Source organism: Camponotus floridanus, unplaced genomic scaffold (assembly GCF_003227725.1).
Source record: "Camponotus floridanus strain SB8 unplaced genomic scaffold, Cflo_v7.5 scaffold23, whole genome shotgun sequence".
NCBI lineage: Eukaryota > Metazoa > Arthropoda > Insecta > Hymenoptera > Formicidae > Camponotus > Camponotus floridanus.
Window position 1 is genome coordinate 25,480 of NW_020229359.1, and position 23,951 is coordinate 49,430.

The 23,951-nt window shown below is 26.2% G+C and overlaps 4 protein-coding genes across 6 annotated transcripts in view; 1 reads left to right on the forward strand and 3 right to left on the reverse strand.

Annotated features, from left to right (window-relative positions):
- Positions 1-499: 499 nt before the first annotated feature.
- Positions 500-6,182, reverse strand: LOC105257825 (G-protein coupled receptor Mth2-like). Its single transcript, XM_011268707.3, has 6 exons — positions 6,055-6,182; positions 4,384-5,949; positions 3,748-3,826; positions 2,710-2,879; positions 2,396-2,561; positions 500-1,054 (listed from the first exon to the last, which is right to left on the reverse strand). Exons 2-6 carry the CDS (start codon positions 5,870-5,872, stop codon positions 694-696), a joined length of 2,265 nt encoding a protein of 754 aa, XP_011267009.1. The 5' UTR covers positions 5,873-5,949; positions 6,055-6,182; the 3' UTR covers positions 500-693.
- Positions 4,454-23,951, forward strand: part of LOC105257821 (pyrimidodiazepine synthase) — a 34,719-nt gene continuing 15,221 nt past the window's right edge. The window contains exon 1 of the mRNA XM_025408778.1: positions 4,454-4,577. Within this exon, the coding sequence (XP_025264563.1) occupies positions 4,559-4,577 (19 nt within the window). The 5' untranslated portion in view covers positions 4,454-4,558. The remainder of the gene's footprint in view (positions 4,578-23,951) is intronic.
- On the reverse strand, positions 9,242-16,963 carry LOC105257827 (probable G-protein coupled receptor Mth-like 10). Of its 2 annotated transcripts, none has more exons than XM_025408775.1 (6): positions 16,859-16,963; positions 13,241-14,936; positions 12,740-12,818; positions 12,221-12,378; positions 11,860-12,022; positions 9,242-10,701 (listed from the first exon to the last, which is right to left on the reverse strand). In XM_025408775.1, the coding sequence occupies exons 2-6, from the start codon at positions 14,856-14,858 to the stop codon at positions 10,482-10,484; spliced, it is 2,238 nt and encodes a 745-aa protein (XP_025264560.1). In that variant the 5' UTR covers positions 14,859-14,936; positions 16,859-16,963; the 3' UTR covers positions 9,242-10,481. The 2 variants fall into 2 exon arrangements, with proteins under 2 accessions (XP_025264560.1, XP_019885086.2); XM_020029527.2 differs by having other exon boundaries at positions 16,778-16,963.
- Positions 19,521-22,412, reverse strand: LOC112637972 (venom acid phosphatase Acph-1-like). 2 transcript variants are annotated; one of them, XM_025408777.1, is made up of 7 exons: positions 22,343-22,412; positions 22,128-22,242; positions 21,930-22,037; positions 21,330-21,595; positions 20,627-20,910; positions 19,881-20,086; positions 19,521-19,756 (listed from the first exon to the last, which is right to left on the reverse strand). In XM_025408777.1, the coding sequence occupies exons 2-7, from the start codon at positions 22,155-22,157 to the stop codon at positions 19,592-19,594; spliced, it is 1,059 nt and encodes a 352-aa protein (XP_025264562.1). In that variant the 5' UTR covers positions 22,158-22,242; positions 22,343-22,412; the 3' UTR covers positions 19,521-19,591. The 2 variants fall into 2 exon arrangements, with proteins under 2 accessions (XP_025264562.1, XP_025264561.1); XM_025408776.1 differs by having other exon boundaries at positions 22,119-22,242.

Sequence of the window (23,951 nt, forward strand, 5' to 3'; positions counted from 1 at the left end):
TATATGTATATGTAAATATGTGTGTGTATATATATATATATATATATATATATTTATTTATTTATAAAAAACAACTAAGAAATCGAGTCTATGTATTAATCAAAAAATTACCTATGCATGTTAATGCATAAAATAATATTTCAAAAACATTTTTTAGAAAGAGTACTCTTGATATTTATAAATATTTGCATCACTCATTTAATAATTATATTATTGCGATAAAATATATATTTTCTCCTAAATTATTTTATCTTCGTAAATATATATACTTGAAAACATATCGTACAATACATACAAGTTATTTATTATAACATTTAATACAATAATAATATAAATACAAACGTTGTATTATAAATTGACAATGAGTGAAATAAATGTATCAACAGTTTTGGATAATATAAATAAAAAGTGTTATCGAAAAGTAAGAAAATACAAATTGTAAAGAAAATTAAAAAGAGCTTACAAATACATCATTAAATAATAAAAATCAGAGAATAAAAAAGAGACTTAAGAAAATGAATATATCTGACAGAAGGAAATCAGGACCATGATTGTGTAAAACATAAGGATCAACGATATTATAAAATTTATCATCGATTAAACAATCGTTCCAGCACAGTAATCATTCTTAATTACTGGATATAACTGTTGACTTTTGATCTACGATAGAATTCTTTTGTCAGCAAAATGTCATTAAAGATCGGTCGAATCGGACGAACTCTTTGCGTGATGGTTTCTGTTTGCGTAAGGATCGGTATTTTCCCGTAAAGAATTCATCTCTGATGTAGTAGTATTGTTTGAGGATGTCATAACGTGTTCAGTTGAAAACATATTGCAATTCTGGCAACCTAATTGCTTTAGCAGCTGCTGCCAAATCGTTTTCTTCCATAAAAATATGATCATAATGCAAAAGCGTTGTATGCATTTGAGTATAATATATAGATACTTAATGGAAAATAAGTTTTCATGATATAACACTTGAATAGTAATCAAGGACCAGTATATGCAATAATTAATAAATAGTAATTTAGTTACTTGTACGCATATCTTAAACCTGCAAAATCATTGAATAAATAATTAAATAATTGAAAAGAAAATGTATGTGCATGAATATTTTATATTTTATTAATGGTGATAATTAATAAGTTTATAATTGAAAAAATTCAAAATTACTTATATTTAATGAAAATAAATATTAGCAATATTAGTATAATAATAGCTATATTAAGTATAATAAATGCTATATTTAGTATAATAAATGCTATATTAATTAAATTATAAATGATAAAAACATAAAAATAATAAAAAGGCTATGGGAGACTCTGTTGCGATTTATTGTTTGTTTTATTTTATTATATTATTTGCGCTGAAAATAACTAAAAAAGAACTGAAACGTCCGCGATTCCAATATTCAACAACTTTACTTAATATATTTGTTACTAATTATTGATTAGCTTTGAATCTTCTTGCGTGCATAATATCTGCGCTGGCTCTGATAGCCTTTTTATTATTTTTATGTTTTTGTTTTACAACTTCTAGAGCCATTTGTCTATTATTTCTTAATAATGCACTGAGAGAAATCGTTTGATTTTACCAACAAGACATATCTGATAGAAGGCATTTTGGTTAAACCAAGTGGAATTTCTAGTTATCACGATAAAACACGATTTTTTATAATTAAAACTAATTTAATGGACTTTACTATAAGGATTTGGTTAATATTTTCTAATTGGATCTATAAAATTTCTTGTTATATTAACTAAACATAGACATAGTGATGCTAATTTTTTTGTAAATTTAATATTATTACCAAGAAAATTTGGTAAATTTAACAGTAAGAAATTTCATACTCATCTGATAATTCCTAAAGGATTCTGATTCGTCCATTTTTCAATGCACAACTGATTAAATCTATCAGATTTTTAATTAATGCAAGACACCAGATTTTTGTCTACGAAACTGATAACTTTAAACTTGGCAAGATGAAAAAGAAGAAGACAAAGAGAGAATAGTAAAGTTTTTATTAAAGTTTTTTTTTAAGAAATGCAATTATTGCGTCTTTATGAAATAAGAAACAATTACATAAAAAAAGAAAATCGCCAATTTTCTCAAAATAACACGAAGATGATTGAAGCGATATATATACTTTTATCAAATTAATTATAAAAACATAATAAAGGATCTCTGAAAATGATAATATCTCTCTCTCTCTCTCTCTCTCTCTCTCTCTCTCTCTTTCTCTCTCTCTCTCATTTTCTCTTTTACTATTGTTGAAAATGAGAATGTCATTGGTAAATTTATTTTTATTAAGAAATTTTAGCACATATTTTATTAACAAGATAAATTAATTATAAATAATTACGTCCATATCGATGCAAAGATATTGCTTACGTACCATTCCTTGTTGTCATTGTAACGCCGACTCTCCGAATCTTTCAAGTGCCGAGCAATGTCTTTTTCATAATACGCGATTTTTTGTGCTGTACAGATACACAAGCAAATAGTACTGATAGAGGAGATAGTTTCAATAGGGTAACCATACAACATATATGCCAAAACGCCTGAAAATGTAAAATAAATTTTTTATTGTTTCTCATATTAAATCGCATTTTATAAATGCATCAAATATATTTTTAATTTCCACAGATTATTTTTCATTTTTATGTGCTAGCATCAATTGAATTATCTATTAATATAGCATTTATTTACCAATCCCACAGTATTCGCTGAAATTTGGCCGAATATTATTCGGTACACCAGGAACAACTTCTATAATGCCACAAATAATAGCGAGCATAAAGGGGCCTCCAAAGGCGAAGACAGAATATATGATTAACTTTTTTCTCTCTTGTTGTTTCGTATTTCTTAGTTGCATTTGTCTGCGGAGCACAATTTATATTACATTTATGAGGTAAAAATAGAAGAAATACAAATACATATTAATATAAATATGTTTTTGGACGAAGTTTTTAGTAAATCTATTATATAACTATTAAAATTGATTAACATTAAAATATACTCGGCAATAATTCTTTTTTTAAATCTAATTCACATTATTCAATATTACGACATGAAACATTATATGCCACCATATATAAATACGTAAAAACTATGTATATATATATATATATATATATATATATATATATATGCATATATATGGTGACATATAATGTTTATGTTTGTTTAAGTTGTTACGAAGAGAAAGAAAGAATAAAGTGGTATTAACTTTTGGTTCTTAAAAAAGACACATTAAAAAGAAAAAAATTACAAATAGCTAATGTTAGTTACTATAAATAATTCAAAATATTAATTTAATTAATACTACTTTGTTTATAAAAATTAAATATAATCTTACAAAACGGAAAAATCAATATTTAATGAAGTCTGCAAAAATTTCGAAGAAAATGTAGAAAAAATATAAATTTTTATTTATAAAAGTGCAGCCTATGATTTCTATGTACTAAATTTACAATGTTTTCAAGCCCAGTAATAGTTTACATTCTTAGAAACAAAAAATTACAGAACATAAGTCTATATATATTCTGTATTCTATTCAAAATTTATCGTTTCCTGATATTATTTTTATATTGATATAAGTATATAATGATGTACGTATTTATATATTATAAATGAATATTTCGTAGTATTTGGTGCAATATAAATCAATCTTATAAAGATTAACAAATTTATAACAATTTACATTACAAATTAAATATATATAATATGGAATATTTAACAGCTTACCTAAATGTACGCCACATATCGAAACACATTACATTTAACCAAAAAGACATTGCTAAAGGGATATAGTATATGATAAAACCTGAAACAATGAAATAAACAATGTGTCAATTAATAAGTTTTTGACAAATGTTGAAATTCAAAATTATATTATATATGATTATAAAAAAATTATTGATTGTAAATTAATTTTAAATTAATTTTCTGTTCTGTAAATTAAAAAAAACCATATATTTATCATATATGCTAATATATATATGCTAATATATATAATATGTTATAGCTCTATTATATAATATATTATAGCTCTATTATATAATATATTATAATATATTATAACTAATATATATAATATATTATGTTATATATAATATATTATAACTCAATAATTTCTTAATGTATAGCATAATTCTGCGAAATTTTAACATGCACCAAATACTTTTATATAATTTAATTTACTATTAATTCTTGCGTTTTTAAAGTTATAAAAATTACAAATTACATATTCAAATGATCAAAAAGTATTAAACCATCAGTATGTCAGCATGCATTGACAATCCTAATATCTCTAGATGTTACATTGGTTGCTTTATTGTATAATATAATATTGTATAATATGTTATTGTGAATATGTTGTACCTCTAGCGATACAGATGAAGTCATCTATCTCATTTCTTTTGAGTCGCCGTGTTGTCTCTATAATTATTTCACCGATAAATGCCAAGCCGCTATAGTTACGCAGTATGAAGCCTTGTTTATTACGGAGTTCTGGCACTATGGAGTACACTATGAAAATCACCAGCGAAAGTAATATATGTCCTATTGCAGCACACGTGAGTACAATTTCATATGTTTCATTATCATTTTGTAATTCCATGATTTGATTCATGATTTCAACATTGATTTCCTTCATAATCTCCCAGCAAATATTCACAGTAAATTCGTCTTTACGCACATTAGCGAGACAATAAGATGTTGATTCGATAGTTGTATTATACTTAGATAGATAGACGGAACCATCGGCGAGAAATGTGTTATTGTAAGGATAAAGTGAGTAATAATCTTGACATGGATTTTGAACAATTAAAAGAAATAATTCTTCTCTTCTTTCACTTTCGTTTTGCAACGAATTATTAATGTATCCATACAAGTTTTGCAAGAAAATAAAATTACCCTGTACGGCAATGCATATTCCATTAATCAGGTTACTACCGAAAGGACAGCACAATCGAATACAAGTAATATTGTCGCACATATTGTATGAACTGATATTATTTTGATCATTATCTATATTAAAATTTTTAAAGTACTCGAGTGACGTGGATCCACTCTTGTCTATGGTGTTCGTTATATTCATATCTGTAGATATCTTTATAATCGGATGAATTGCATCTTCATTATAATTTATAGTCTTATTCATGATCTTTTTTATACTCTCAAGGCAAACGTTCACAGCAAATATATCGTTATCTACAGTAGCGAAGCAATAGGATGTTGATTCGATAATTGTATTGTAATAAGGTAGATATAAAGAGCCATTAGGCAAAAACGTATTATAGTAAGAATTAAGCAAATAGTGTCCAGTCTTCGGACACGGATCGTGAACGACCAGAAGAAATAATTCTCCTTTATTTTCGTTGTTTAACGAATTATTAACATATCCATATATATTTTCCAGAAAAATAAATTTACCCTGTTCGGCAATGCATTTTCCGTTAACCAGATAATTACCGAAAGGACAACATAGCCGAATACAAGTAATATTATCGCACATTTTGTACGGAACGATATTATCTGCTAGCATTTGATTATCATTCTCATGATTCTTTTCAGCATGCGCTCGAAATTTATATTGTATCAAATCGTCATGCTCGCGGTTATTTGTAAAATTGACGCTATACATATACTGCATATCATCGTTATTTTTGGTAAAATTTTCATGAAAATTATACCGATCTTCTTCGTCGTTATAATTTCTCTTCTTCATCATCATAGTATTTGCATCAAGTTGAACTGTTGAATAATCTTTTTCTTCATTGTCACTTATAAAATTTGTCCAAAATACTGAGGATGAAGCGGTAAATGGAAGTATGCAATACCAAAATGCGAGATTTTTTCCACACATCATTGATTACTTAACGTGTTGAATTTACTTGTGAAAAAATACTCTTGATTTCGTTTTACGATAGCTGCTCAGACGAGTATCTAACGACCATAATAATATATAAATATAAAAAGTAAAATTGTGTATTAAAAAATTAAAAAAGTAAAAGTGACATTATAAAATTACGAATATATAATGATGCTTACTTAATGCGAAGATTTTTGTGATGTATTGGCAAATGCATTTAAAAAATTAACAATGTCGATAAGCAAATATCAATAACTCAAGTTCTTTAATTTTCGAATGATAAGAAGTGTGATAACAATTTCACAAAAGATATATTTATTTACACAGCTGTCAATCTCACAATTTTGAAATTTATGATTTACTGAAGCTTTTAATTCATTAAAATTTATAGTTTTTGAAGTTTATGATTTAATGCGCGGCAAAACATAATTATTCATTTTTATTTATATGGGTTTAAACACTTTTAGCGGATTTTTAATTCGACATATCCCCTTATTTGCGATTTTGAGTGAGTAGCACTACGCCTAATTTTTCAAGAAAATTAATTTTACATTCTTATTTTAGTGCAATATACTTTTAAAAGCTTTAAAGATTTAATAGTATGAAAATAAAGTGAATCAAACAAATCAAATTTTAATTATTACCACTTCAATAATTATTATATACACACATGTGTACGTCTCGAAATTGCACAGTTTCAAAGTTCTATATTAATTTTGTGCTATTTATCTTTTAGTTATATTAATTAAATGAAAGAAACTATATCTTAAACGTGAATATATGAGTGCAACAAAGTCAAGTTACTGTATGTTTTTTCTTTTTTCCAGAGAATCAATAAAAGACAAAAAATTTTGTCGAATTAAATTTAAAATTGTTTACGATAACCCTTATAAAAACAATATTGCAATAGATTTTTAACTTTTTCACTAAACTCGAAATAAAATCGTTATTGACTACGTTTACACGGCTTCTAACTTCGATTTAATAACGCTGATGTTATAACTTTATTTAAAGTAAGTGAGTTGTGTTTATACGTTCAAGCTTATCCTATCCCCACCCAACTAAAATAACTTAATAACTTTCGAGTGAAGTGAGTCCAAGAAATGATACCAATGAAATGATACTAAATTTGCAAACAAGAGAAAGTTAAAATGTTTAATTTTGGTTAACAACGATTGGGATTATTGCCGGATTATTTATCGTTACTGCGACCGTTTACATATCCTTTTTACATCGATGTAGAAACGTTGAGCCTTTTCACCAAACGACTTTGAGTTACTACATCGATGTACTAATTTCATTGTAAAAGAGCGTCTACACGACATCTAACATCAGTAGTTATAACATCAATGTTAGAACTTCGGCGTAAATCGAGTCATGTGAACGTAGTCATTGTTATTTTTGTCTTTGAGAAAAGATTGGAAAGAAGATCGTGCGAAAAACGCAATAAGACTATCGAAGATGATGATTCATCGAAGAAGCAGTCTGTGTGCTGCAGAAAAATCATATATACAATGTGATACAAAAAACTTTACTTACAAACTTCTATGGATGGTATCTTGATTAACTTTACGACTAATTTGATACATACATTTTATTATTTATATAATATTATTTTTATTATTTAGATATTATTATATCATTGAAGAATAAACCTCCTATGGTAAGATATCACGTTTTCGAAAAAGTATAGTAAAAATAGATTTATAAATCAATCTTTAAAAATAGATTCATATATAATTATTAGCTAACGCTCGAAGAAAGATAATTTTTTATTTACATCAGATGCTTATATATGGTCGAAAAATTTTCCTGCAGAAGTAAATCGATATTATAAATATAGCAGAAATTTTAATTATTTTAATAACAATTTTTTCCTGATTTTACTTATCATATTTTTGATGTACACGGTAAAAAACATTTTGTATTTCGGTTAAAATTTTCTCGTGTAAAAAACTTTGTGTTAAATTTTTAACATATTCTTATGTTAATGTAGTATATTATTATTGCGTTATTTTGACATTTTTGCGTTGAGTTAATATTCCGTTTCTAAGAGTTAAAACAACACAATTACTATGTAAATGCACGAATTTTTGATGAAATATGTTAAAATGAACAGATAAGTTGTGTTATTTTTCTCTCTATAACAGTTTCCATATGTTAAATCGACATATCTTTTTTGTTATTTATCATAAAAATGTAAGAATAACATTTTCTTTTAATTAAATTTAACATTATAAATATGTTAATTTAACATAAACTTTATTTCCAGATAAAGTTTAAGTGTCACACTTTTGTGTTAATTTTTAAACATATTACTTGTGTTATTTATTTACATACTTGCCTTCTGTTAAATTAACATTAAAATTAGAGTGAATAAATTGGGACATGTGAAATATGTTAAATTTAACACAAAATTTTTTACTGTGTACAAAAATATAGAATATTTAAAGATGAAATTATTTGAGAAATATATATTTTATTTATACTTTTTTTTCACCTTATACATAATGATACAAGGATGAAACCGGATAAAGATATATTATTTAAAAACTCGTTTGCATTCTAAGATTTCTAAGATTTTACAAGGATTATATCATTAAGAAAGACGATAATATGTGCCAAGTCAAGGACAGCAACAGACACATTATGCATTTGTACATAAACCGTTTAATTGCATAAATCTTAAATCTTCGGATCTTAAATCTATAAGACTATGATAAAAATTATTATCAATATCTAGATATTGTGTTAAATAATAAATACATAAGTAAAATAAGTGAAAATTATAGTAACACCAAGTTCTTTAGCACTAAACTTATTACTTTTAATTATTTTAATCATTTATTTCATCGAAAGGTAAAAAAGGATATCAAGTATAATAATAATATACAAAAATAATATTATTTTCAAACTAAAAATGTGAAAACTACTATAAAGAATTACTATATGTGCAAAATGTTCTTAATTTTCTATCAAAAAATGATATAAAAATTGTAGTACGCCAAGAATAAAAGCCTATGCAAGTTCAAATAAAAATATTTTAATTTAAAACACTGTTGTGCAAAATATTTTAATTTTCAAAAATAAGAATGCAATAATAATTTATTTTTTATCTGATTAAACTAGAAAATATATAACTATTACAATATATAACTATTACAGAAAATATATAATTACTATTTCTTTATAAGTTTTTTTATGTATAAATGAATTATTCCTGCAGTATTAAATTAAATTAATACTTTGGAACTCCCCCTATCTGCATTAGTATGAATATTTTGGCTATTTAAAAATTTGAAGAATCACTATTTTGAAATTCGAAATACAGAGATTAAGCACAAGAATCTAATATTAATTTTCAAATGTAAAATTAATTTACAATATCACAATTAATTGCTGGTTGCTAGATCTACATGTATCTCTAGATAATATGATGCATGTCCATATGAAAAAATTACAAAATACTATTTAAAAATCGATTCGGATTCAACATTCATATTTTAAACAATTATTATATCATACATGACACATATCATGAGTGATTTGATTGAAAATTAAAAATAGCAATAAGTCAGATGGCACCGATATAATTTATTTCCATCTCGAGATATAATGACACGTGTCGGCAATGCGGATATTAGATGCCGGTATTGTAATAATGCATACGCTAGAATACAGCATTCTAATAAAACAGAATAATATGTTCCCCAGTCGTATCGATAGGAAGTCTGCCGCCAAACGAACACCGGCAATTAGTAAAGCGCATTACGCCAATTTTTTTAAACATTTCAAACAATCAATAACATCGCCGTAAATTCACTGAAGATTATTAAATCGATGACTAGTTAAGCGTTTCAGCTTCACCGAAATCTCTTGGGCAGAATAGGTTCATCGATATATATTCGGTATATATTCGAGGAAGAAAACGAATTACGCGGATTATTAGCCTATATAAAACGAAACCTTTGACAGTCCGAACATTAGATCTGATTCTAACGAAATCACTGATTCTGATTTGAATCTTATTGCGCACGGAGACAAAAGATGAAATGTACTTCACCTCAACTGAGCCTTTTCCGTTTTCCGTTTGTGCAATATTCCGAAATTCTTACCGCAGAATCGGAACTCAGATACTCCAATACAATCGAGCATTCAATCGGCATCTAATATATCTACATCGCCGACACGTGTCATTATGTCTCGAGATGGAATAAACCGCTATTTCCGCCAAGGGTTCTCCGACGCATATTTCTCGTATACCGTTCCTCGCTCGCGAACATCCGCGCCTAAATTAATTAGATTCGTATCGCAAAACCATGCATGTAAAATTATTTCTTAATTAAAAATTATTTTAACACTCACTCTTAAATAAGAGCAGTCACTCTTAAATAAGAAGCGCTTCTTTTCACGATCTAGGAGCCTGTTATGATATAAAAAAGTAAAACTAAAGATCAAAGATCAAATCGAATGAACTTTTTGCAATTAGCTGTTTCGTAAGAATTGATCTTTTCCTATGGAAGAGTCATCGCTGAAGTAGTGCTGCGATTGTTTGAGGATACAATAGTATGTTGAGTTACTGAAAATATTCCACAACTTTGACAACTCAATCGCTTGAGGAATAGCTGCCTAAGCTCTTTTTCTTCCATACAAATATAATGAAAACGTAAAAGTACTGTATAACGTCCAGCACAAAGAGCCGAGTACCAGATAATGTATCATTATCATTATTATTATCATTATTATATAACTCTTCGACATTTATGTACGTTTTTACACACATGATGATAAACAGCACTTTAGTTACCTCTAGCTGCAACTTAAACCTGCAAAATTGAATAAAATAATTAAATAATTGGAAATAAAATATGTATACATGTATTTGTGATTATTTTTGGTAGTTATTAATAAATTTACAAGGAAAAAATGCAAAAATTATCCACATTTAATGAAGAAGAATTTTCAATAAATAATTATTAATCAATTACAAATATATTTCAAAAATATAACTATATAAATATATTTTTAAGTGCTATATTAATAAAATTAAATTATAAATGAAGCTAATTAAACTTAGAAAAATGGAAAGAGAAAGTAACAAAGTTTTATCTAAACATTTTTATGAAATGCGACGATTATCCTTATAAAATAAGAAACAATCACAAACTCGGTTTCCTTTATTTACATTTTTAGACTTTATTTTTACCACTGTTTATCATTTTCATGAAAATCGCCAATTTTCTGAAGAAAACGCCAATCTAATTAAAGTGAAAGTATGTTTGTTTCTTTAAGTGTAATTATCAAAAAAATTAATTAGAAATTAGCAAGTAAGAGTCAATAAGTCACGATAATTGGAGCGTAAAATAGAAAGAAAACACTTTCCTCTTTCTAATTATATAATTATTATATATTAATTTTATATAGCTAAGATATATTTTGAATTACTCATAAACGTAAACGTTTCAGATTATCTGAAATCTATCTTCAGTGGGACATTAAAAATCGCTCCAGGAACTTTCCAAATTTCAACTAGCTCAAATAAAATTAAATTATTTTGATATCACTTCAACAATCAATAAGCAAATATAACTATGTTCTGTCTCGCAATGATGTGGTGAGCACATTCTCCCAAACAATTCTAATATTAATGTCACGCTGAAAATGGATCAAAAGATGATTCGAAATATTCGTGTTTAATGCATATATTGTAATGAGTAATTCGAAATATACTTACCAACTTTTTAATTAATTTTTTGATTATTATTATTTGAGGCAATTTTTACTTTAATTAAGTGTGATTATAAAAACACATTATCATACAAAGATATCGTAAAATGACAATCTCTTTTTCTCTTTCTCTCTCTCTCTCTGTCTCTTTTTGTTCTTGAAAATGAGAAAAATATTGTTGATAAATTTTTATTTATTAATATCTTAGGACATATAAGTTGTTAAATTATATGCATTGATGTAAAAATGTTGTTTACCATTGTTTTTGATCATCATAATGTTTCTTTTCTGAATTTCTCAGGTGATAAGCATCATTTTGTTTTAAATATGCGATTTTTCGTGCCGTAAAGAAGGATAAACAAATGTTACTGGTAACAGAGATAATAATTCCATAATAATACAACCAATATGCTAGTCTGCCTGAAAATATGATATAAAAAATGAATTTCTTATTGTTTCTCATATTAAATAGAGTTTTATAAATGCATCAATCATATTTTTTAATTTCAATAAGAATATTTAAATTTATGTTACATTATTTCTTAATTTTATATCCTAATAAAAAAATAAAAAAATAATGCATTAATTAGATTATCTATTAATGCAGCATTCACTTACCAACAAGTCCAAAGTTATTTTGTATGAGAGGAAAAAATAGGATAAATAATAATAAAATATAAATAATAATAAAAGGGACTCCCCATGCATAGATAGAATAAATTATTAACATTTTCTTCTCTTCTTGTTTCATCATTCTTTGTGACGAATGCAATTGTCTGCGAAACATAATTTACGCTTTACATTTAGCCAGCAAAAATAAAAGAAATTACAATGTAATTAAACATTCATATAAATGCATTTGATCGATGTTTTTGAGAAAATAACTAATTCTATAAATAACTATAAAAATTGATTTTCTTTATTCAACATCACGATATGACAATATATCGTTGTAAATAAATGTGAATGTACGTACCTATATTTTATAAATGAATAATTTGTATAGTATTTTGTACAATAATCAATCTTATGAAGATTAACAAATTTATAACAATTTACATTATAAATAAAATATATACAATACGGAATAATAAATAAAATATATATAATATATGTAATACTTGTATAGCAGCTTACCTAAATGTACGCCAAATATTGAAACTCATTACATTTAACCAAAGATAACTTCCGAAAAAGGCATGGTATTTGACAACAGCTGAAATAATGAAATAAACATGTCATTTAATAAGTTTTTGTCAAGTAATGAAATTCACAACTATAATATATGTGACCGTAAAAAGTTATAAATTATTAATTAATTTTTTGTACTGCAAATTTATAAAAAAAACGATATATTTATCATATGCTAAACTTAATAATTTCTTAATAAAGATATAAATCTATGAAATTTTAACAACATGTAAAAAATATATAGATAATTTTAACGTGATTTTAAAATGTACCAAATATTTTTATATAATTTCAATTATTATTCTTTCATTCTTAAAATTATATAAATTGCAAATTATATATTCATGTTATCAAAAAATATTAAACCGCCAATTTGCATTGAAATTTCTAAAAAATTTACATACTACTTATGTGTGTGCTTTATTATAAAATTTGAATATACCGTACCAAATATGATATAGATGTAATCTCCTAAAGCATCCTTTTCGATTAGTGTGTCCATCAGGAAAATCGTATACGCAACGAATATCAATCCACTATATCTACATAGTATAAAGCCATGTATATTTTGAAGTTCTGGCTGTATGGAGTACACTATGAACATCATCAATGAAGACAGTATAACTCCTAATTGGCCGCATGAAAATACGATCATAATTGAACTAATCGGAAAGAATACATTTTTTCCTTTATGGCGTATAGTCTCATTCGTGATTTTCTTCATAATGTCCGAACAAACGTTCACAATAAATTTATCTTGAGCTATGTTAGCGAGGCAATAGGATGTTGATTCAATGATTGTGTTGTAATGAGATAGATACAAAGAACCATTGGCGAGAAAGAAAGTGTTGTAAGGATTAAACCAATGATATCCAGTCTTCTGACATGGATTGTGGACAATCAGAAGAAATAATTCGTTTATCTTTTTATTTTCATTTCTTGATGAATCATTAATGTATCCAAACATTTTTTCGAGGAAAATAAAGTTACCCTGTTGGGCGATGCATTTTCTTTTAACCAGGCGACTACCGAAAGGACAACATAACCGAATGCAGGTAATATTGTCGCACATCTTGTATGGAATGATATTACTTTTATTATTAACTGTATTAGAGTTTTTAAAGTATTCGTGCGACATGTACTCGTTTTTGATGTGCTCTAAGTTTTCATTCGTATTAATCGGATAAATTATATCTTTATTGTTATTTGTAGTTTTACTTATAATCTTTTTCATAATCTCAAAGCAAACGTTCACAGCAAATATATTGTAATTTACGACCGCAAGACAATAAGATGTTGGTTCGACAATTGTGTTGTAATCAGGTAGATACAAAGAGCCATTAATAAGAAATTTGTTCTGTATTAAGTAAGGATTCATCAAGTAGTGTCCAGTTTTCTGACATGGATCGTGAACAACCAAGAGAAATGCATCATCTACTTTTTCACTTTTAGTTTGAAACGAATCATTAATGTAACCATACATGTTTCGCAGGAAAACAAAGTAACCTTGTTCAGGAATGCATTTTCCATTAATCAGACGATTACCAAAAGGACAGCATAGTTGAATACAGGTAATATTGTCGCACATCTTGTATGGTATAATATTAATTTCACGGTTACTTCTATTGAAATTATTAAAGGAATCATACGTAGAAAGATCATTATTGCCTTTGATCCTTTTTAAGTCATTAAGTTCTTGTGATATAAAATTTCTTCTGCTGTCAAACTCTGTTGAATTGCGAGAATTCACCGATATTTGACTATCATTCTCATGCGCTCGAGATTTATATTGTGTGAAATCATCAATCATCAATCGCTCGTGATTATTATTCGTGAAATTGATGCGATACTCCATATCGTCGTTATTTTTGGTAAAATTTTCATGCAAATTATACCAATCTTCTCCATCATCATAATTTTTCATATTATTTGTATCAAGTTGATATCGTATCGTAGTTGAATAATCTTTTTCTTTGTTGTCACCGGTCAAATTTGACCAAAGTGTCGAAGATGAAGCAATGATTGGAAGCATACAATAAAATATGAGATCTTTTCCATACATCATTGATTATTTAACGTGTTGAATTTATTTTGTGAAAAATTATTCCTGATTTCATTTTACAATAACTTCACAGACGGGTATCTAACAACCATAATAATACATAAATTAAAAAGTTGAACAATATTGTACATTTGTAAGAGATTTGATGATGCTTGCAGCGAAGAACGGTGACAAAAGATATATTAGTTTGCTCCTGTTAGTCTTATTATTCTGAAATTTATGATTTTTGTTATAAAATTATAAATTTTATTTTTTGTAAAAGCTTATAATTTATGAAAATTAAGGATATCTGAAATTTATGATTTAAGTAATACGTCGCATAATATTTACTAAAAAAGAAAATAAATTAATAAACACAAAGAGCAACTGAACAAATAACAATAACGCAAACAGTTTAGTTATGTATAATATTTCTTAAATTTATATAGTATTATATTTCAAAATTTTAATTATTTAAATATTTTTGCATATAGTTAAAAAGTTTCTTTTCAACTTTTGAAAATTTTTCTTCTAAAAATTAATAATAATCGATAGCGTATAAAAAAAGTTTCATTTGTTTTATTAACAAATTTATTAGTTTCTTTTGTAATCCCCAAACTACAAAAGAATACTTGCAATCAAAAAATGAAATTTTATTGAATGTATAAGTTTATTCATCAAAGTCTTATAATTTTTCTTATGTATGCTAATATAAAAGAATAACCAAGCTCTACTATTCAAAACCGGTTTGAACTCGACGTTCGTGTTTTTTAAACAATTATAAGACTATAACATGACTATTTATTTGATTGGAAATTAAAAGCGATAGATTAGATAGATTAGATAGTACTGACAAGAAAAAGATTTTAATGAGGAAAAGATACTTTCGCAAAAGATTGCATTAAATTTCTTGAATTAACATGAAACTATTACTAAAAATTAAATCATATTAGAGAAAGTAAATGATTTTTGTAAAATTGTAATTAATTTTAAAGGTAAAATAATTGTATGTGCAGAAAAATTGCACACATATATGAATTTATTCATGTGATATTTATGTTAATTAGAAAAGTAAACATGTCAGGTTACAGGATGTTCGATAATAATTATATCTCTCATGTGTAGAGAGAGCAAGTTAAATTAAATAAAAAAGTCCTTTACTGTTTTTACCGACAATAATTATTTTGAAACATTAACTTTAAAAAATTAACCAATTATCGGGAATAACATGTGGCAAAAAGAAGTGCCTGCTGTTACGCGGTTGCGAAAACGCGAGGATGCAACATTACACAAGGAAAGGTACCCAACTGTCACTTACGGATTCTAATGAAATTTTGTACACTTGTAAAACTATGCAAAATAATAGACACATGTTTTTTTTTATCTGCGGAGAAGCAATTTTAAGAAACAACCCCTTGTATATAATGGGCCATTTTTTTAAATGGAACCATCTACTTTTTATTGTATATATTCTTATAGCTTATATCTAGAACTTTCCAAAACACTATAATAATGTTATTATACGTCAAGTATTTTCCGAGTTATAAGGCTTGAAAGTTACATTACAGTAGATGGGGTTGTTTCTGCCCTCAAAATCACTTCTCCGCAGATAAAAAAAATACGTGTCTATTATTTTGTATAATTTTATAAGTGTACAAAGTTTCATTAGAATCCGTAAGTGACAGTTGGATACCTTTCCTTGTTAGTAAAGCATTCCTCACAACATTTTACACACATCTTTTAATCGCATAATAATAAGCTATCTGTTTTCACGCTACTTGCACAAATTGATCAATTTATCATTTATCAATTAATTTCTTATTAATTATTGTTCAAAAATCGCAAAATAATAGAGAATTTTCTATTTAGTCAAATTCACTTTATCTATACACGTGCAGTGATACAATAATTAACGAAACACCTTATTATACATTTTTCTCTACCTTTTTATTCACGTTGTAATCGTATAATAGAGAATGTCAAATCAATACAAAAAATACGGATACTCGAATATAATCACTCACGTTCGTATTCGAATCACTGAAGACTTCTTAAATCGAACTTCGTTATAAAAACATTTTTTTTGCTTATAATTATATGACTGAACGCTTTGAATGTTCGTGGAAGAGTGCTCGCCATATGGACAGCTTTTAATTATTTCTTATGTCTTTCTCGATTCTACATCGATGTCATTCACTTTAATGTGACACACCTTATTCACTTGGGCATGCGTGGAGCTTCGAATTATCAGGTACATATGTTTTAACACTTGAACATATGTTGTATATATGTTTTAACAATTGAATGATTTCTTATAGTCTTCTAATAGTTGCATCGGATAAACTTGTCATAATGAACCCAATACAGAAAGTCATTGGCGAAGGTTATATATTTGTCGTCTGGATAATTGATCGAAATTTAGCACAAAATGTTTAATCTTCTGACACGAATTGTGAACGCAGTTGAAATAGCATTCTGTCACTTACTTTTGTTCTATAATAAAGTTGTATATTGTTTATAATAAACTCATACATATTCAGATAAAAATATTTAGCCTTTCCTGTGTTTTTCATTGATCAAATGATCATTAAGATGACAACAGTTAAATACATGTAATGTTGTTATTACATATTGTATGTATGGAAAGATAATTAATTTTATTATTATCTCCACTGAAAATTTGACGAAAATTATACAATTGTACATGAATTTTTTATGAAGCTTTATTAGTATTTATTTGTCATTTTGATTCGTCATTTTCATGATTTTGTATATTATCAAATCCACAAGCAATTCACTGAGTCAGCATCTTCGTTAATTGTGGAGTTTGTAAAAAAATCATGTTATGAAAATAACATGTAGTTATTATTGATATAATTTTCATGTAAAATATATCAGTTCAATTTCACCTCGATATCTCGATATCCCGAATTATCATAGAAGTGAATTTCTGTTGCACTGAGCACAGGCAAGCATCGGTAAGTATAAGTATGTAATATCAAATAAGTATGTAATATTATATTTGATTTTTGTCTCACTAGAGCACGCTAATACTGTATCTGGTTTAGTTCCGATGTCTCTTCCCAAGATATATGAGAGATGAAAACGTAAGTAACATACTCACATGAGCCCATGAAGCAAGATTACTATGGGGATAACAAATTACCCGACAACGTTGAAACAATTTGACTAATGGTGTCTTATATCAAGTTACATAATTACAAGTCAGTCGCAGCAAATAATTTGATTAATGTAGTGATAGAATAAATTATATATTCTAATTAAGAGCTATTACATTTTCGAAAAAATTATCAAGAGACATAAACTAACAAAGTAATTAAGATTGTAATATTTTAATTGAGAGCTGCTACATTTCCAGAAGATAGAATTGTCAAGAGATTTAATAAATTAAGTAATTAAGATTTTAATACTGATTTTTTACTACTTGAATTATGAGTAGTTATATTTTTGATAGAATCAGAGATAGAATTAAGAGATGCAATTAACAAAGTAATCAAGATTCTTATTCCATGATATTAGAAGATAATATTCTTTACTAAGTAAAAATCTGAAATTTATTATTTGTATGTAAACAAAGCCATTAATGGACGATAATATAAAATTAATCTTTTATTAAAGAATTAAATTACTATATTACAGTTAACTGTTATTTAACTGCTGATCTTTATTATAAAAAATTTTTTTGATGCATTGTACAATTAAAGATTCTCAAATAAAGTCTATCTGCGACGGTTTGCCTGCCTAGAGATTGGCAAGCTAACAATAAGTCATTTCAAAATTAAAACAAAAAATCAACATACATTAAAATATATATATATATATATATATATATATATATATATATATATAATTTTAGATTGGAAAAAGCTCTCTATATTTTGTACTCGTGTAAAATTTTGAAGTTTTATGGATACGTCAAGAGTTACGTCCTTAACATTAAAAAAACACGATAGATATCTCTCGCCAAGTGACGAACATTAATAAAGATGAGTTATATATGTATACATATTGTTCAATTAGCCGTTTCCTTAAAATTTGAAAATGTGAATAATAATAAAAATTTACTAATTAAAAATCAATTAATTTTAAATTTTTAATAAAGAATATTTTTGCTTTTTTTATTTTACTTTATTACATGATATATGGAAAATTATACAGAGCATTTTTTTTTAAGAAAGTTCCTTTTTTTAGTAAATACGTAATTTGTGTATAGTAATTGATCATTCACGTGCAATTAAAGAGAGTAAATATTATCGACGTAATTGATAATAACATAGGCGCACAAGTTAATCTTTAGTGCTGATATCGGCTTACGTGATGCGCGAAAAGATTTAACCTTAATAGAAGCTGGGAGTGTATAGTGGAACGGAAAAATACAGTGTGTAGGCAAATTATATATACTTGAGAGAGTATGTGAAATAATAGGATAATTGTTATGCGATACAATAAGGGGACGATCCGAACTCTGTGTCTTCGATAAGATATGGCTCTGGACATATTTAACGAATTTAAATATGTCCAGAGCCTGAGCATCAAATTTTCAACGATACGCTATATTAGCCGACGAAAACGGCATTCTTCTGAAATATCTCTTATACGTATATATATATATATATATATATATATATATATATATATATATAAACATACATATATATAGTTAATTCCATAAAATCTCTAACACATGAATTATTGTATCGTGAAAAAATTAACAGAAACAATCGAAAATCAAATCGTCAAATATTAGCATTAACGGACAATAATTCTGGACATTCCAATTCATCGTTCGTCGCAGTTGATGCCGATGTTAATTGTATAAATTTATCATATGGGCATAACATTTCGCAGCCAGGGATACGTTTTTCTATCAATGTTGATGGAATGCCTAAATAATGTATCACCTATAAGAAATAAATTTCATTTGTTAATTATTAGGCGTTAGTGGCAAAAATATTATTCATCGCACGCTACTGGCAAGCACGTGTTACTGAGAAAGAAAAGAAATTTAACAAAAAAAAGACTTACTTTAACAAAAAACTCGCCATTCTTTTCATGTAATTCTATTATAATACTGCTTGTGTACCGTAGAACGTTCTCACAGGATATATTTAAAGTGTGCATTATGGCGGCCACATTCAAATCATGTCCAGAAAAAAGATTAAGTTTACGATCTTTTAAAGTTCCATTGACCACTTCATTCATATCGTTAATTATTTTACGTAATAATACACCTGTAAAAAATCATATCTTGTCGAATATATTATAAAAATATAAAAATATAAAAATACATATACATACATGTATAGATAAACACACACATATATAGATATGATATTTGTTAATGTATATGAACGTTTTATAACACACCAATATGTGCATCAATCTTTTATATAATAATAAAATAATTTATAAAATAATAAATTCAATTTTCTTCTTAATCAGAATTTACTTGGTAATTATCTGTATTCTAGAAATCTAAAAAGGTAATTTAAAATGCTTTTATTTACAAAGACAATATATTTCTCTCATATTTTAAACATATTGTAATAAAAATAACTATTTTTTAAAAATTTATAACGTTAAAAGCAATTATTCTTATTATTTTTATTGTTATATTTTTTCCAGAGAAATGAAAGGTAATAGAACAGTGAATTTATAGCCGAATATTATATATGTAACCAAAATATATAATATTTAATCGAAGATTAATATTTAATACTCTTTAAATAGATAATTCATAAGCAAAATATAAGTTTTTGATTCAAACATACCTCCATTAAGTTTATTTAGTATGCCGTAACTTAATAGATCATATTGTAAAAGTTTGGCATCCATAAGTGCGCCATTTGGAAAGAAGCTTTGCGTCCACTCTGGTAAACGTAGTCCAAGGGCTGTTTCTAATTCTAAAGTCTCATATATATCAAAGAGATCAAATATTGTCGTTATATTTCTCCTTGTGTAGATCGATACTCTTTTCATTACACTAGCAAAATCTGCTACTTTTTTTTTTATTATTTCATTATTTTGTAACATGTCATCATAAAGTCGAATATATCTAAAAAGAAATGCACATACTTGAAATTAAAGAAATAATTTCAAGAAGAGAAATAATTAATATTATTATAATTATAATATTATCTATGAAATTTATATCACATAATCTTTAAATATAGCATAATTTTTTAAAATATAACGCTGAAAAGTTTTTAAAAAGTGCCACAATGAAATTAAAATAATTAACTCATATATAATTATGCTAAAATATTAGCTTAATATTGCTTAAGTAGTTCGAAATGTTTCGATAAGATAAAAGAATTATTATAAATTGTCTAGATTCTGTCAATTACGTTTGGCTTACATATATTTTTCTACTAATTTATTAATTAAAATTTATTCTTACATTAATATAATTAAATATTATATTACTTGAGATAAATGATTTATTGTTATTAATTGATGAAAAAAAATTATTACTTAGGACACCAATATGGAGTAAACAGCTCATCGTAAGTCGCATTAGTGTATATGAAATCCACTGGTTGCCAAGGAAGCAGTGAATTCCACTTTTGCACATCAGCAGGTGGATAAAGTGCCGCGAGAACTAATTCTAAGCTCATCTTAGTCCTAACGACCGCAGCACTATGTGCATAGATATTTGGCTGATAGTACACATTTCCGAGAAAACTGTTGTATCTATTTCTTAATATCAATCCTAATTGATATGCTGTCCTCTTGCCAGCCTTAATGAACGTTATTAAAAAATATAAATAATAAGAAGAAAAATAAAATAAAATTTATTCTTAATTTCTCTTGCAAAGAGATAAAGATTTGTGACTAAAGCAATAATATCTTCCACACGAAAACAAAGAAATGAGAAAAAGCTCAATTTTTTCATTTTTACAGATGTGTTTATTTAGTCGCATTCGTCTTAATGAAAAATATTGTGTAAAAAATTGTCTTAACAGTAATTTTTGTTTCCCATAAATTATAAATATGTAACATATTTATTAACTGTGAAAAAGTTAAAAATGTAGCATGTAATATGTTATGTAATATATAAATAAGATATTTTACATTAGTTAATTGACCGTTGCCATCTGGGTAAAAGTTATCATTTTTATATGGATCATTTGGATAAGATTCAAAGTTTTTGTCTGTTGTACGATCGCCATGTCTGAATATCTGCAAATTTCAACTTCACATTATCGTATCGAATATTTTAGAAGAAATCTTTTTGACAAAATTTTAATTTTTACATCGTACCGCACTCACTAATCGTAACTTTGTGCCTTGTGATTGCATTGAAATACATGTTGTAAGTAAACCGAAACAAAATATTAGTGCAATACTTAGATCACATTGAAATTTCCTTATTTTTGAACTAAATCTATAATAATTATAAAATTTAAATATTTTATAATAATGATAATATAAATATTTTGTAATAATCTATACAATAAAAATATAATTAATATACAATTACTTACATCAGAGAATGCACGTCTTGTCTTCTTAATATATTTTGTTAGAATGACAATGTCGATCGCTTTTGATCTCATCTAAACTGAAAATGCTTATATCTGTTTGAAATATGTTTAAGTAAATATTTAGTAATTTATTATTATCTGTCGTATTTTTTATGCAAGAGACCAGGAAGCATAGATAAGGAAGAATCTAAATAAAGATACATAAAATCTAAATAAAGATAAATAAATATTATGTTTTTCATATTTTGTGTTGGAATTTTAAAATTTAATTTTAATGATTATATATAATTTTTTTATTGTAGTCTATTCTTATTGTAGTAACATTTTCACTTAAGAAATAAAATAGAAATTATAAATATGTTATTTATTATTTATTATTGTATTGTAATATATGCAGAAGTAGCATCTTATCTACATATATATATATATATATATATATATATATATATATATATATTTTATATTGGTTAAAAACTGCATAAGACTGAAAAGATAACAATACAAAATTTACATTCTGTATAGAATCAATCCTATTAATGCCTAATAGTTATACAAGAAAAAGAAGTATAGGATGATACAATATACTATACACAGATTAGGCTTGTTATATTGAAACAAATTATTTGGAATTATGATGAAAGAGGGGAAGGGAGAATAAGAGTGAAGAAAGAAAGAGAGAGACTTAATTTAATTCGATCTTTCTCGATTGTCAATGCAAAAAAATGCAGTTAACATGATCAGAGTTTTAATTGACACATTTTTTTAAATACATGTTTATACGTATCCTTTTTGCTTCAAGTTATACGTAGACCTCGTACAAATACTTCCAAGAGTGATTAGATCATTATTATCATCCTCGCAGCACTTTTATTTGCATAAGTCGACTCGCTGTATATTCTGCGATCATTATTAAGAATAACTAAATCCTATATTTGTTTTCTACTTATTTCTTCTTGCATCTTCTTTTTTTGAAGAAATAAAATAACTATGCATTGTCTTGTCATGGCCTACGCGACACCCTTTACAATTAATTAAATTGTTCTAAACGACACGCATTATTCTTCAATCTCCTTCTGGAAATGTATCAGTCGTGCACACTCAATGAGGTTGTTATCTGGTCGTGCTTCTCCACTGGATAAGAAGAATCAACAACGCGTTACGTAAGAGCGAGGGGTTTGCCTTACGAAAAATAGATTAATAGAAATTTATTTTGTAAAATTATGAATCTATAATTTTTAAGAAGAAATAACTATTAAATCTAATAAACTAATTTGAATTATATTTTAGATCAATTGTAAGTGAACCTCCATTATTTTAACTTGGTTGTTATATATTTTTTGGAAGTGGATGTTAGAGTTCCAGAATTTTATGTATTCTACTTTGAATAAAATAATGACGATATTCTTATTTTAAAAAGATAAAAAAGTACAGCTAAAATAAGCCTACATTGTAAGTTAATTAATTAAGTAATGTCCCACAAATATTACTCACCATTAACTGAAGCAAACGCTTTTATTCTCTCTCAGAAATGTACTTACTATATTTCTTATGTCTATGTTTTGATATCATTTGTTTCTACAAATATGAGATTAAATTATATTAATATAAA